This window comes from Vidua chalybeata, chromosome Z (assembly GCF_026979565.1).
Source record: "Vidua chalybeata isolate OUT-0048 chromosome Z, bVidCha1 merged haplotype, whole genome shotgun sequence".
Lineage (NCBI taxonomy): Eukaryota > Metazoa > Chordata > Aves > Passeriformes > Viduidae > Vidua > Vidua chalybeata.
The window spans coordinates 12175969-12191961 of NC_071570.1; the positions used below are offsets into that span (position 1 = coordinate 12175969).

The following is a 15993-nucleotide window of genomic DNA, read 5'->3' on the forward strand; positions in this document are numbered from 1 at the left end:
ATAAACCTGTAAAGCATTATATTTAGTTATCCCATACACTACAGCATGAGCACAAGAGAAGCAACAAAAAAGGCACTAGTGTCTTGAAATAAAGAGGCAGGTAATGAAATATTGTTTTTGGAAAGTGCTTGCACTTGTTTGCATTTGTCGTGGTTTGACATGGAAGTGAATTTTTTTTTTCAGGAAGTTGGGTCAAACCAATCAGCGATCAGGTTTGGATATTAGCACCTGGAGTGACCACTGAAAGTATGGACACGCCTCTGAGAACACAGGGGGTTAAAAGCAAGAACTCCCAGGGGAACTGCCTCTTTGGTTCCGGTCGTCGGAGAGTGCAGTGCAGACTCTCCCCTGCCCGGCCACGGGCTGCGTGCGGGAGAGGAAGCCACGCAGCCTGGTCCAGGTAGGCCGAGGGGCTGAAGGACTGGAACCGAGCCAGATCCTGAGGATGGAAGGGTGGAGAGAAGCAGAGATGCCTTTGTCCCCCCACCCCCAGCAGAGGGGAAGTGACAGAGAGCCTGACGGCACCTGGAAATTTGCCGGCAGAGGAGAAGCAGAAAGGGGCGAGGGGGATGATGCCCAGTGTGGGAGTCGGGAATGCTGGGCAGAGATTTCAGCTGTCCAGGGAGTCTGAACTTTTAACCCTATCCTGGGAAATGAAGGCTTTGTAAAATATTACTCCTCCTCGATTTGTAGTGGAAGAGAGACAGTCCGGGACCTGAGATGTTAAAAGAAGAAATATTTAGGTGAGAGGAGATAATGAAGTAGTTTTTGGCTGGACTTTTCTTGTTAGCCATAGACTGAACCAAATTCTCCTGCAATAGAGACTGCATTTTAGGGGGATGCAGTGGTGACCCAAGGAGACCTGCTTCTAACAGCACAGGAATGGCAAGAACAGAGGAAAGCTGAGGAGGGAATGGTGATGCCCTCTGTCTTCAGGAAGAAGATGATCTCTGTTCTTGGACCCTTGGCCCCAGGGGAAAATGGGGGGGACTGTAGTCCCAAGATGAGAAGCTGAACTGTTGCCTCTTTTGGTCCTTGGCAAAGCATCCTTAAAGGAGCCCTATGAGCAGTCTGTCCATGCACAGTGGTGAGAGCACTGTGACATGGAAAGGAGAGTGTCACACTGGCAGATTTTCTCCGGGCGGTTGCCATGTGTGACAGGGAAACACAGGAGGTGGCAACTGTGTTTCCTGGGGGGGTCTGTGGTGCAAGAGAGACTCCTCTCTCCCTTGATGAACTGAGTATTGATTATATGAATGGTGGGAACTTGATCAGGAATCCCGGGTGATGTTTCATGGTGGGTGGTTTGTAGATTAAGAGGGGTGTTTTAGAGGGTCTTCATCCTAGATTTAGTCCGTGTGTCTTCTGTAGTAGTAGTTTAATAAAGTTTTTTTCATTTGTTATTAAGTTTGGGCCTGCTCTGCTCTGTTCCTGATAGCATCTCACAGCATTTATTTGGAAAGGTGTATTTTCATGGGGGCGCTGGCATTGTGCCAGTGTCAAACCATAACAGCTGGCATTCATCTACCAATAATCATTGCAAACACCATTTTTAGAGTTACCACATTGTAGCAGAAAACATACCAGTCTTCAATTCTGTGTATAACTTAATGTTACCTATGAAATCAAAGCCAGATGCAATGCATTTTGTCTGTTCTTTTGCACCTAGATGTAATCTGCATAATGCAAAGCTAAATGGTTAAGAAAGAAGGTTGGCAAAACATATTGTAATAATTCACATGGTTTTTTTCTTTATTGATGTATAATTATCTATTCAACTGAAACAAACTGATAAATTTGTGAGGGGAGTAATTTAATACTTTGCATTCAGCCACTTCCAGAGACAGAAAAACCAAGGAAAAGATGTTTTCATATCAGAGAACTTGAAAAGGTCACCTAATGCAACAGGTGAGCTAATAAACAACATAGTTCAGTATCCATATTCCATTTACCTTATTAGTGACATCCAAACTACAATTTGCTTCACAGAGTGCCATCACAATAGGTACATTCCCATCTTTGCAGGCCACATGTAAGGGAGTGTTGCCATGTCTGTCTTGGAAATCTACAAAACATCCTTGACTGATGAGAGTTTTAACTACTTCTATTTGACATCTTCTTACAGCAAGATGCAGAGCTATATGACCATCCTGAAATAAAGAGACAGCTTGTAAGTGAGATCAAATAACACTAAAAATCAAAACATTGAGTAAAGTCACAGCCATCTCAAGTAACAGAGTGCATCTCCTTCCCTCAAGAATCAGAGTGGTTTTTGATTTGAAGGTGGAGAAAGGGAGATGCACCATATTTGTCTGAAGGAATAAACCATGAGATGAAAGCAAATTTCTCTTAAGCCACTGGTCTTTGCAGCGGAACAGATAAAATACAAATGCACATTCTCTTCTAACAGCTTTCCTCAGAGGGAGGAGAGTGATCAACAGTAACAACCAGCTGAATATTGTAAACTCTAGTGTTTACTAGACAGAACTTTCTGTCTGTGGAACAATTTAAAGAGATAATGTAACTGGAAAAACAATTTAATGCTTTTAGAAGTGAAAACTTTCTTCTGAACTTATTTTAATAACTATTTATTTAACATTACTAATAAAGGTAGCTAAAAGGCCAGCCATACCAAAAATACAAGCAATTAAATTCCAAATTCATTTATTTGGATTACATCCTGAAATACAAAAATTGATTCTGAAACAAATAGTTATATTTTTAAATAGTTCTTAATAGAAATGGATGTGATTTATCCAACCCATAGTAATCAAAGGTCAACAGCAAATCCATCTTTTTCTCTGAAGTTAACAGTTTGTTGCCAATTACAAATCTAATTTTTCAAGGAGTGTTACTGATGAGGTGATAAATGATAAGGAGATGACAGATCAGCAAAATCCCAATCATGGAATAATAATCATCAATGGACAACCTTAAAGACTATTTCAGCCATCAATAGGCCATGTGCGAACTGATATGAAAATTCACACTGTGGAAACAACACTGACTTGCAGCACTGAAATGAAGCAATTGAGAGACACATCCCCGTGATGTTAGACATAACTAACCTTGTCTGTTGCGTGAAGGTCAGCCCTGTGTTCTGCCAAGCATTCCACAATATCATGGTAACCCCTAGCAGATGCTGTCAGGAGCGGGGTCTCCCCTTCTTTGTTTTTAATGTTCACATTGCAACCTGCTTCGCAGAGTGCTTTGGCAACAGAGTAGTAGCCATGCCAAGCAGCACAGTGCAGTGGGGTTTCTTCTTCCTATGAACATCAAAAATCAAAAAACAGCACTGAACCAAACTTCAGGAAGAAAAACTGCTCAGCTTAAAAATACAAAAAGATGGTATGAAAAAGAAAAGACAGTCTACTAAGTAAGTCCTATAAAAAGACGTTGTAGTTTCTAATGCTGATGTTCTAAAACCAAGAATAACTTCAGCTGACATACCAGTGATTATGGTACCTTGTATGTCAGCAATACTACTTTAAATCTATCCTTTAGTTAGCTCCTGAGGCTAACTATCTTGGTTCTCTCATTTGAAAACAGACCCTTGTTCACAAACAACTTCTACATCCTGTGTGCTGTGACTAATCCAGTGTCTAAAACAGATCAATCACCATGAAGGAGCAAATCCCACTAGACCTGCAGTTTGAGGCAGGTCACTCTGCTTACCATGTTGAGAAAGCACATCCCAGTGTTCTAGGAGCAAAGATACTTAAAAACCCAAGTCTTTTAAAGACACATCACAGCATGCCTTTGAAACTGTCTGCATTTGGAGTTCAGTTCTGACTGAAGCACTAATTTGCTTTTTGCTTGAACCCACAAAACTTCAAAATATTCAACTTCAATTCATTGTACATCAGAGCAGTTATGTGGAACACCATTAAAAACCTCAAATGTTTCACAAAAATATACTGAAAGCAGCCTCCTGAAAAAGCAGGGAGAATTAAAACCTACTAAAAGTTCTATTGAATTCTAAGAAATGAGTTAGCCTTTCTCTACCTGGCAAATATCAAAAAAGAGACAATTGAGGCTGATAATAGCAGAGGACTTGGACTGTATTCAAGGCTTCTGTAAAAATCTGAGCATGAAGAAACAGACAAAGAGCAAGTCCTCCCTCAGTCTAGGGCTCCTTAAACAATGAAAAGGAAATCCTAGAGGATGCAGCACTTGGGGAGGCTTGTGAAACTCATGCACACAGAGTCAAATCTGGGTCAAATGGATTTTCTTTTTCTATTAAGCCTTTTCTTCCTTGTTTTCTTGCATGAGTTCTAGAGAAATCCTCCTCTCATTTTCAAAAATGTGTCCTTGACACTGCAGAAAAATCCTATGACTGCTAAAACCAAGCAGAATTCAAGGTAAAAACTAATAAAAATCTTTAGCTGAACTCAAAGAGTACACACCACCACCCACATCTTCACAGAGTTGTTTCTCTGAGAAGTTTTCATTTTTGAGAGAACCTGTATTTTATAGCACTGGTTGATTCTCTCAGTTTTTCACATAATCTTTATCTATTTATTAAGAGCCATTAAAACCTCCATAATTCTGGTTTGCCAGAGGCTAAAAGCAAGACATGTAGTTTTGACCACTTATAGAAAGCCTTATTTGTTGAAAAAAATGCAGACAGTTTTCATGACTTACCTTGTCTTGAAAGTTTGGATTGGATCCAATGCTACAGAGAAACTGAACCACATCCACATGCCCATACCGAGCTGCCACGTGGAGAGCGGTCTCCCCAGACTGCAATTACAGGAGAACATGCCAGTGTAATTTCCTGTGTCACACCATGATATACACTGCCTGTACACCGTGTACAGCCTGAATGTCCTGAATCCTGCACGGGATACTCCTCCCTCTCTGTTGCCCAGCCACACAGCTCCATCAGCAGAGCTTACAAGCTGGTTGTATGTGATAGACACACCACCACCTGGCAGGTAGGTTATCTCTTCAAAGGATATCTTTTTCCAGAACTTATTTTTCCACTTTATTACTTCCAGATCACAGCCACGATGGGATTATGAGGAGGAGGCTGTGTGTGCAATTGTGTTGAAACAGATTTACCACTTCTATTCATAATATTTCCATATGCTCCCCCCTGCCCTGTTTATTCAAATGTAAGGAGCTGGCCTAACACATTTGTATACCCTGGTGTGTTTTGGCCACTATGTCTAACTATTTGCAACACTTTCTTTAAACAGAAATGGTACTTTTATTAAGAGAGTAACCTCTTTCATAGTAGCCTTATCAGGAGTCAAACAGCAATTTTCCTAATGTACCTTGCCTTGCATTAGTTCCCTCAATAAAGCAAACTGTCTCACAAGTATAATTTGTTCTGTACTGGAGCTTTGGATAGTATAAAGTCATCGCTATGGTATAAAAATTTAACAGCAACTAGTTTCTAGGGCATATGTTGTTCAAATAACACTGCCAAAGACAAGGTAAGTGCTCATCAGCTATAAATTGTTAGGCTTCCTTATACTCAATAACAGTCAAATTTACTTGTCAGACAAAAGTGATTTTCAGTCAAGAGGAATGAAAAACCAAATCACGATTTCACTCTAAGTTCCAATGAGAAATCAAGTCTTTAAGTGAAAATTAATTTAAGTTTGTACTTCCCCACCTACCCACCATGTACTCACCACATTTAATATGCACACTTGGCTAACATTTGTCAGAAAAGTAATCAGTACATGCAGCTACTTTAAAGGTCTATTATCACAGCCCTATATGTCAACTTAGAAAACCACACTAAAAGAGCCAGTTAAATTCTTGGAATTATGGCACAGCTGAAAACCATTTCAATTGAAAGACCTCTCTCTTTGCTAAGATAGAGTTATAGGAATAGGCCCTCTGTGTAAAAAGGGAGTTATTTTCTTACCTTATCCTTAATATCCAAAGGACATTCATTATCATTAAGAAATTTCAGTGTTTCTACGTGTCCATGTCGAGAAGCCCAATAGATTGCATTAGATCCAGCCTGTCAAAAAAAAAAAATCATTTCAGATGTTATGGATCAAGTTAAAATCCTAATTCTAGATTTTCAACTGAGGTACATGTGCACTTAGGTGTTCACAGACACACTGAAAAGCTATTCAAGCTTATATAAACACATTCACTTGAAAAAAAAAACAAATTGATTCAACAACCCTACATACCAACAGTGACAACAAAATGCAAGGATGCATTAACAGGATTACTAACTGTTTGCAAGGATAATCCACTTCTTCTTTGTTAGTGAGTTCTTTGGAAAGAACAGTCATGAGATAAAAACCTTTCTTCTGCTTGCTTTACCATCTATTAGATGGAGAAGCAGATAGTTCTTCAAGCTTGCTTTAAATGAAGTGTTACAGCATACTGGGGAAAAGACCTTATTGTAAAGCATATCCTTAATCAAATATGAATTTTAGTTGCTATACTCCCCATGGCTAAAATATTAATTTATCATTCTATATTAAATAAAGTTCACCATTGTGTTTTACGGAAATCACTAATTTGAGCTAACTGAGGTGGTTTTGTAAGCATGAACTACATTATAATATTAATATAATTCAAATTATTTCAGCTAATGAAGTGAAGAAAATCAGAGGATATGTATTAGTAACAAATGACATTGCTAAAAACTTGGTCTTATGTTTTTTGCTGTGGAAGACAGAAAACAAGATCTATACCTCAGAGTTTTTAATTTCCAATACCACTTGGTCTGAATGCTTGTCTCCTGCTAACTGTACTAAAAAAACTTATAAAGAGTAGTTGAAAAGCAGAACCCCAACCTTATCTTGAACATCAATACGAGATCCACGCTTTAAAAGCAACTGAAGCATCTGAATGTTTCCACAACCAGCAGCAATCAGTAGTGGAGGTGTTCCATGCTAACAATTAAATACAAGCAAAAATGATATAATTAATTATTGAAGGATTAAGGAAACAGTGGAATAGAAGGCATGCATTGAATAGCATTTCTGGATTTCCACTTTCAAATTAAGTCTACAGGAAATAGTGTATGGAAATATTGTGTGGAAATAATTTATCCCTTTGTTCAAAAAGAATTTATTGCACAGCAATTCTCCATGTTTTTGAGATGAATTCATGATATATCACACAGTAAATTTATGCTTTTTAAATAAGGGATATCAATGTTAAGCTCTTACTATTAGCCTTGTTTGGTAAGAACATTCCCCTTTGCAATTTCTCTACAGCTACCACACCACCTCAGACACAAGCCATCTAGGAAAGTGAAATGGGACTGACCATTAAAACAAAAAAACCTAGTGATTTCTTAAATGGTTCAAGATCCATCACACTAATACTTCTATACTGCTCTTCATGAATATTTCTGAAAGTACTTTGTAATGCAGGTCACTATAAACATGCAAAAAAAGTGTGACCTCTTCTTGAACCATTTAAGAAATAACTGTATTTTTTGTTTTAATGGGCAGTCCCGTTTCACTTTCCTAGATGTTGCTGACGCATTGAAATACTGTAGTGGACAAGCAATTTCACTACTGAAAGCGAACACCACCATCTAACATGTTCACATAACCCACTTCAGCAGTTTGCAACTTCTAACGATGCTTTGCAAAGTCAGTTTTAGCAGTCTGGTTATTCTTAGGTATTGTGCCATCTTTGTTGGCCACAAGAAACAGCAACTGCCACCAAGAGTGAAGGCAGATATTTGATACACCACAGTTCCTGAGCATAGATTTGAGTTATACTTTTGAAATGCCTAGGCAAAAAAATTGGGCTAATTTGGGCTCCATTTTAATGTATCTTGAGAAGACCAAACACAAAGAACGTGAAAATTTCTCCTAGAAAAAAGGCAGAATTTTTCCCCATTCCCTTGCCTTTTCATTTCAGGTGTTACATTTCTATTTTACAACCACACTGCTCTATTCAACGGGGTGGTAGCTAGTCCCCCACACACCTCACACTTCAAAGCAGACCCACACTACCTTGTTGGGCTGATTGACATCGTAATTTGTCAGAGATCCCAGAAGGTGCTGTAATCCAGGAACATTGTCATCATTGATGGCATGAATAATAGCTTTCATCACAAAAGAATCTTCCTCATCCTTGCAATTAAATGTGAAAGAAGAAAAATTGTTAGCTTTAAGAAAAAATCCATATCTAACCAACTGCCAAGACATCAAAAAAATTTAAAACTAAATTTAAAAATTTAAAACTGGATTTTTTTGAAATATTTTTTTGTTAAAGAGTGCTTCAGCTGCAAGTTGTAATCTTCCATGAAGCATATGGATAGCATGAATGTATGTTATTTGAAAACCCACACCAAACCCCCCGATATGTTTTCTAGTAAAATATGCTTCACTCTCTGTCACACACAAACCTGTTACTCTCTGACATTCCACACAGGTTTTTTTAATAATGTGCATTTTTCTTCCTCATAGGAAAAGTAGATGATAGATTTCAACAGAAGCAATACTTGCATAAAATGAAATTATTCCATGCATAAATGTAACAAGTAAAAAACCCAAGAGGTGCATGAATACCAGCTGAAGTATCAGGTTTCGTGACATCATAAGAGAGGTGCTTTGGTCCAAGCTCTCATCTATTCAAATGGATCAGTTAAAAATCTAGAACCTAAGGAATAAGTTTAGATACCTCTGCAGGTGTAACTTTATTTTTCTTCTCTGCACTAGAATTTCAAAGAGCTGAAATTCACAGAGCCCATTATTTGGATAGCTCTTACCTCCTTTCTCCTGAGGTTTCAGATTTTTTTAGGACACTAACATTGGGCTATAATCCTTTCTGTTGGAACACAGGTGTGAAAAGCTGATCCTGTGTTAAAAGGCATACAGATAGCTGAAGGGGAGGGGGGTGGCCGGGTAGGGAAAGGAGAGTAAGAGGAAAGCAAAGAGCACAGAAGCCGAAAGATAAGAGGAGAAAAGTGGAAACATGAGCATGGAGTTGCACAGGAGGGCCATAGAGAAGATAGTACGCATGAAAAAGGCTTTGCAGAATTTTTGAAGTTTGATCCTATTAATGCACAGAAAAGATGATATTCCCCAGCTCTAAACATATTAACACACATTCCTTGCTGATCACAGGGAATTTGTGAAGTGTGTATTAAAACTTGTAGAGTAAGCTAAGAAGAATGCTTTTGGATTTACAAGCATTTGTAATTAAAAAACATATAGCAATTGCTCCTAACTGCAAATCTAGTCTTATCTAATACCACAAACTGAATACTGGCCAACTGTGAAGTTTCCTCCTTAAATAACTGCTCATTGTGACACTGTTGTCTAGCATTAATTGGATTTAAAATGGTTTCAATTTTGAATATTCATTGAAAAAAAAAGGAATATTATTTTAGTCTACAAAATGATGATGTAAATGATGAGTAAAATTCAGATGACACTTTTTAACCATATAATTGTTATGGTACAAAAATACTTATTAATCAAGTCTCAAAACCAAGAAATTAATTTTTGACACCAGGTATCAGCCTCAACAAGGTAAGTTAAATGTCAAGGTTTCAAGATGCAGAAGATCAAACTATGGAAAACTCACTTTCGTAACCTGAAAATCTATTTCTTTCTACTTATAAGATGAGTTAATTATGCAAATTTTCAAGAGACTAATATACTTCTGTTAGTTAGAAACTGGCAAAGTTCATATGTGATAAATCATTCTAAATATATAAGGACACACTTACCAGAGTATCATCACTTCTAGCGACACTCATGCTACTTCTGGACAAGAAAGATCTCGATAATCTTTGGCACAAGGATATTAAGCGCACTGATTGCTTTATAAAAACAATAAGATAAAAGCTATATGTAAAAAAATTAGAAAATTCTGATAGTATGCTACTGCAGAGATTTTAAAGGACTTAGCAAAACAAACTGAAGTTTGACTTCAACACCCCATCTGCTTTTTATATTGAATTTGAAACCTTAACTTTTGTTATTTATAATCCAGCAAATGTACAAAGCAAACAATCCACACACAAACATTTGTATGCAGATCACTGACAAAGGTGTTTTCTCCCATACTACCATACTCAAGCACTTAATTTATTCCCGGTGTTTCTTCTTCCTTCTTTTCCACTCTTAAACGTGCTGACCTTTCCCTGGAACAAGCAATTCTACTGCATTTGTACGTCACCAACATTTGATGTGTTATTGAATTACTTACTTTCCATTTTCGTCGTGCTGCAAACTTCTTGAATTTCTCCATGTTCACTGCAGAAGCTTTTCTACTGAGTGCTTGCTGAGTGTCTTTCGGCTGTGAGCAAAGGGAAAATAAAGATGTTCTAAAAAATTCCATAACTTCTGCATGTAAGACTCTGTCCCTCAGTGATGATTTCCACTTACATTATAGTAGTACTCCAATCATACTGTAATAATGAAATAATTGTAAGCACATAATTTTAATATTCAGAGTCTAGTCTGTCATACAGATGTATTTCTTAAGAAAATGCTGTAAGGGAAATCCAGACCTAAGAATGCAATACTAAAATGTGTTTTTTCATTTTAAACAAAAAACCCCTTCAAACATCAGAACATTCAGCCTTGTCCTTCACCTCCCTCTTTGATAGAGGCATTTGATTTCCAAGATAAATCCTGTCTTCTGGGAAGATTTCCTGACTGATTTTAAATGCAGTCAATCTTTGTTACAGTCTCAGTCTAATCACCTGGACGCTGCTGAAAAATTACTCCCTCCCCAAACAAAATCACATCCCACCTACCAGTGCAGCAAGCTCTAAGCTCGCATCCTTTCAAATTTTTCATGGGCTAATACTAAGCACCAATGACTAGTGGAGTACACCAAATTTTGCATTTTACGATCCCATTCTTGAAGTCATTTTTATGGAGATATATACACCAAAGAGTAATGGAAAGGCTTGGGTTGGAAGGGAGCTAGTTTCAACCTTCCCTGCCATGGAAATGCAGGTAAAGATAGCGGTGGGAAAGGGAAAAAGAGGATACGACCAGTGGAGTGGGAATCAAATGCCTGGAAGGTTAAGTTATAAAGCAAAGTAATAGGGTACAAAACAACCTGTCTCTTTGCAAGAGTGTGGAACTTGATCCAAGAGAGACCAACTTGCACAATGTTTGCTTTAGTGGTTTAAAATATCATGTCAATATGTTCCACACATTTCAACTATATCAGATTACCTCAGTAAAAAGTCAGCAAAAAATGGTCAAATTTGTATTTTGGCACTTTGGTGTAGAAATGTCTGCCCTTGTATGTTGTACTGTGAACTGCAGCAGTTGTGGCACAGATAAATATTCTGCTAACTGATTCTCTGGGAAGTCAAATGGGATCAAATACCCACTGTGCATCCTCACATCCTGGGAAATCAATGGCACCGAATGGGTTTACTACTCAAATTCAGACTGTGATACAGAATTAAAACAATAAACTGCCAGGTAGTACTACACACATTAAGAAGAATGATAGGTGCCATTTTCTTCCTCTCAACCTAGCAGCTTCACAACCAAACCAAACCAAACCAAACCAAACCAAACCAAACACTGAAACACTGAAGAAGGAAGTGGCCCACCACATCAACTGCTCTCTTCAATCTAAGGGGAAGGACAGAAGAGAGATTACTAGTTTTTTCCCTGTCTAAATAAGGGCATTAGAAGAAGAAGAATTAATGTGAATGGGACTGGATTCAGAGACTGTACGTTTGTCAGTGCAATGCTCTCTGAAGATTAGCTTCTCTGTCTGACCATGCCTTTAATTCCCATAGGGGGCTACTTCCCTACTGCTAACTCACACAGAGCATACATTAATGAAGCCCATATTCTGAATGCGTTAGCTTTCATACAGGCAGCTTTCCAAAACAGTAAGCTACATTAAACAACTGTGAAAATATTCCATGTTAAGGACCTTGAAAAGCATGAAAAGAATAATGATTAAAAACAGGACAACAGAGATTGAATGGTATGCTAACCTTGATCCAAGGATGCAGCAAACTGTCTTGAATAGTCATTCTCTTCCTTTAAGAGAATAAGAGATAAAACTGTTTCAGATATTAATAAAATACATACTGGTTTATGTTTATTAAACTATCATCTCCAAATATTATGTAATTTTAAATACTAGAGATGTATGTGCCACACAGAAGAAAAACAACTCACTTTGGATCTTTGACTAGAAGTCTTCGTATAAAGTCTTTAGCTAGGGCACTGGTATTACTGAAGAATTCTTCTTCAAATTCATAATTCACAGCAGACACATTAGCCAATGTTTCCTGTTTGGTTTCTCCAAGAAATGGAGATGCACCACTTAGACTGCAAGAGAGACAGAACATTCCTCTCAGTACATGTTGTAACAATGCTGCTCCAGCCCTCTGAGATCAAATAACAGTAGAAAGCAAACATTTTTCTTTTCCGTTTTAAGGCTGCAAATCTACTTTCAGGAAGATGTGATGTAGCAGGACAAAAAACTTTGCTGTAATTTCAAACACTACTATTAAAATATAGTTGTAGGACAGTCACCTACAGATTTAAAGATAGTTTCCCATGCTAGCTCAATGCTGATTAACAGCGATTCTTTCAATAATTATACTACTGCTTTTAAGATCATACAACTTGAATCATGATGTGCAATCAGAACGGTTTGATTTGTACAGACACCACCAACACCCCAGAGGATAGAATAAGAATTAAAAAACAACAGCATTTGCAAGAAACACCCATAGATTTTGGTACTTACAGAATATAAGTTATTACACCAATGCTCCTGGATTGAAGGAAAAATAAACAAAAAAAGGATGAGGGAGAGGAGAGAAAAATAGATGGAAAGAGAGAGAGGAGAAAAAAAAAGGTTAGAACATAAGTATAATCATGAGAGATTTATTTCAAGTAAGATCCAATCACTTACCACATATCTGCTTCAAGACCAAGAGGCTCATAATTTACTATTTCAGGAGCTAAAGGAAAAAGCAGCAAGGTAAGTACCTAGTCAAAGAATAGGTATAAGTCTCACTCTGAGTCCATGTATGTCAGAGATAGTAAGCTAAGATGCTGATAGATTAAAACACCTTAATGCAAGTCTAATTTGAAATCAAATGCTACAAATTGCTTATTTAAATTTCAAAATGTCATGAATTACATAAGAATTTCATAATCTGTAAATCAGCCAAGCCAAGATAAGCCACAAATACTGTTTCACAGACTGAAAAATAATAGTTTGAAGAAACAACAGTTTTCTCACCAACAAACTCTGGCGTTCCGAAGATATTTTTGAATTCATTTCCAAAGTCAATTTTGTGTGCTAAACCAAAGTCAATAATCTTGATTCGAGGCTTTGGTACATTCCTGTCCAACAACATTATGTTTTCAGGCTTTGAGAAGGAGGAAGGGGGAGAGAAAGAGAGATTACATATAGGTACAATCTGTGAACCAGTGTTCTTCACCACTGAACATTCCTTTTTACCTCTGTTAGACACTTGAATTGTATTTTAGGCAGAAAAATCCTATCTTTTCCTATTATGATCTAACATATGCTTTAAGGAACTACAGTAAATTAGCATTTCATGTTGATGTTGAAGCACTATGATTTCCACAAGGCCAAGATTTTACTTCTTGTAGATACCACAGTTGCAGTTTTCATGTGGACTAATCCTAATGAAACACACTGTCCCCCAGTAAAAATCACAGGCCCTGTGCTACAGACATTCCAGCACTACTGGGAGCTTGCAGGAAACAAAACCCTATAAACTAGTTACTGGGTTTAGTTTACATTAGTCCCAGGAAGAGGGTTTCTTTCATACCACATAAGCAATCAGGGAGATGTATCTTGTTGCCTTTGGATCTTCCAGGGAAACTTCTGGAGTGGTCCAGCTCCCAGATTTTAAGGCTCAACTTTAAAAAGAGATTTATTTAAAAAAAAAAAGGAAAAAGAGCAGGTTCTCCTGTCTTTTTTCTAGCTTATTTTGAAATATGGACTTCACATTACTTTACACCAAAGATCTGCAAAGCCAGAACAAAGAAGATGAAATGCCCGGATTATCAGCAAAGGGGGCTGTTTCAACAGTGCATCACTTTAATGAGCATACAGAACCAGCTACTTAGTCTCCATGTCCTGTTATGTCCATAAGCTGGTGTGCTCTCAAAGGTCCTGTAGCTACATCTATCCTGTTCAGAGTGTTAAGGGCTTTTGGAGGCATTAAGGACAGCTCTTCATTGTCACCCTTCTTTTACCTTTTTTTCCCAATCACAGGACCTGATATGTGCAAATGTAATTTTCTTTTATTTCTTCCCTGCATTTCTATTGCATACTTTTATTGGTCTACACCTTGCTGCCTAATTTAATGTACAAATTTTTGGAACCCAAGGAAGACCTGTTCAACTACAAACACACTGGCAAAAATTCACATTTCATACTCTAAGAAATACATTTCTTTCTAGCTTTACAATTTTTTTCTCTTGCTGACTGTCATACAAAGACCAAGTATATTACTGAGGTTATGGTGATGAAACTGGAAAAGGTATGCTTACACTGAAATTCATTCCCTTCCCTACCTCATCCCCCCTTCAGAACTACATTTCAATTGTAATTAAATAATCATGCCTCCTTTTTCCCACTTCAGGAGACTTCAGGGAATGTTTAGTTGTCTACCTTTGAAAAATAAAATCTTATGGGGGAAAATACGCTGAAATTGAAACATTGAAAAGCAGTTGCTGAGTTTAGATACAAAAAGCTCTGCTTTCATTATCAAAAGGATGCAATTAACAACTTTTCTGAAAACAAACAAAAAAGCCACAAAAAGGGAAAAAGACAGAAGTGGAAATCTGCTGCCTGCTCCACAAAAATCCTTGTACTTAGTACAGTTTCAATTTAGCACATAAAAAAACCCACAGTTGAAAAAAGCATCTAGGTCAGAATGTTTCACCCAGATCCCATTCACATAAAAAAAAAAAAATCATAGTCCTCATTTTTATTTCAGGTTTGTTTTCTCAGAATGGTTTTATTTTGTCAGAAGGTGCCATTTCCCCTGAAGAAACATTTCCCAGATGGGGACTATTTACAGTTCAGTAACTTCTTTCTGATGGCTGAGCTTTCTCCTATCTACATAAGCTAGCAAAGCAAAACTGTGGCCAAGATCTGCATGATGACTGATTTGTGGCTAGAATTACAAAGGACTTCAATAGATGTTGATTACAGTTTAAGTTTTTATCTGTTCAACACACCTTAAGATCAAAGTGGGCAATTTGCAGAGAGTGGAGATACTGAACACCATTAAGGATCTGTTTTAGAAATTCTGTGGCTTCCTCCTCCGTGAGAGATTCTTTTTCAGCTAAGAAGTCGAAGAGCTCCCCACCTGCAACACTTGGAGAGTAGAAGCAGTTATTGACAAGCTTGGTTTAACCAGTGGGTTTCTTTTAGTATAGCTGTCCTCAAACCTTGAAAAGCCTTGAAAAGGATCCAGATGCTTTAAATGTTTCAAATATCAGAAAAAATGATGAAAATTACTTAATTCAATACCCCAAAGAGTTAGTAACTCCCTCCCTTCCCCTGAAAAGAATACAGTAAAAAGAGTCTTACTTTCAGACAAAAAAAAGTTTAGAAAACCCAAACAAACATAGTTAACAATATTTAAATTTAAATGAAGTAAAAGCCTCCTACTCTCTGTAGGCACACTTAAAAAATATAATTAAATATGAAGTAACAAGACTCAAAACATACTAACACAATGGGACATGACATTATCTAGAAAATAAAACATGAATTGGCTCATACCAGTAAAACACCAGATTTATACACCCTCATTGAAAAATAAAACATTTAAATCTTATTTTGAAATATTTATTGGCAGCCCTCCCACTATTTAGTTTCTAAACTCCCCAGAGCATTCAACTGTTGAAAATAGATTCTGTTTTTGAAATACTGTATTATATGCAGCACCTATATTGTATTTGTACTCTAACATGACGAAAACTTTTCTACAATGAAATGTCCTTAAGACTGTTTCCAACAAGTGTTCTAGCCCCACAGCAGAAAGAAAAGAGGTAA

General features: G+C 37.3%; 1 protein-coding gene across 3 annotated transcripts in view; it reads right to left on the reverse strand.

The window, feature by feature from the left end:
* Positions 1 to 15993, reverse strand: part of DAPK1 (death associated protein kinase 1) — an 88598-nt gene that overhangs the window by 21590 nt on the left and 51015 nt on the right. For all 3 annotated transcript variants that reach the window (XM_053931865.1, XM_053931866.1, XM_053931864.1), the window contains exons 3-16: positions 15171 to 15309; positions 13192 to 13321; positions 12859 to 12907; positions 12691 to 12717; positions 12114 to 12266; positions 11927 to 11972; positions 10159 to 10248; positions 9677 to 9769; positions 7953 to 8072; positions 6774 to 6872; positions 5882 to 5980; positions 4645 to 4743; positions 3069 to 3266; positions 1953 to 2150 (exon numbers count right to left, since the gene is read on the reverse strand). In XM_053931865.1, the coding sequence (XP_053787840.1) occupies positions 1953 to 2150; positions 3069 to 3266; positions 4645 to 4743; positions 5882 to 5980; positions 6774 to 6872; positions 7953 to 8072; positions 9677 to 9769; positions 10159 to 10248; positions 11927 to 11972; positions 12114 to 12266; positions 12691 to 12717; positions 12859 to 12907; positions 13192 to 13321; positions 15171 to 15309 (1540 nt within the window). The remainder of the gene's footprint in view (positions 1 to 1952; positions 2151 to 3068; positions 3267 to 4644; positions 4744 to 5881; positions 5981 to 6773; positions 6873 to 7952; positions 8073 to 9676; positions 9770 to 10158; positions 10249 to 11926; positions 11973 to 12113; positions 12267 to 12690; positions 12718 to 12858; positions 12908 to 13191; positions 13322 to 15170; positions 15310 to 15993) is intronic.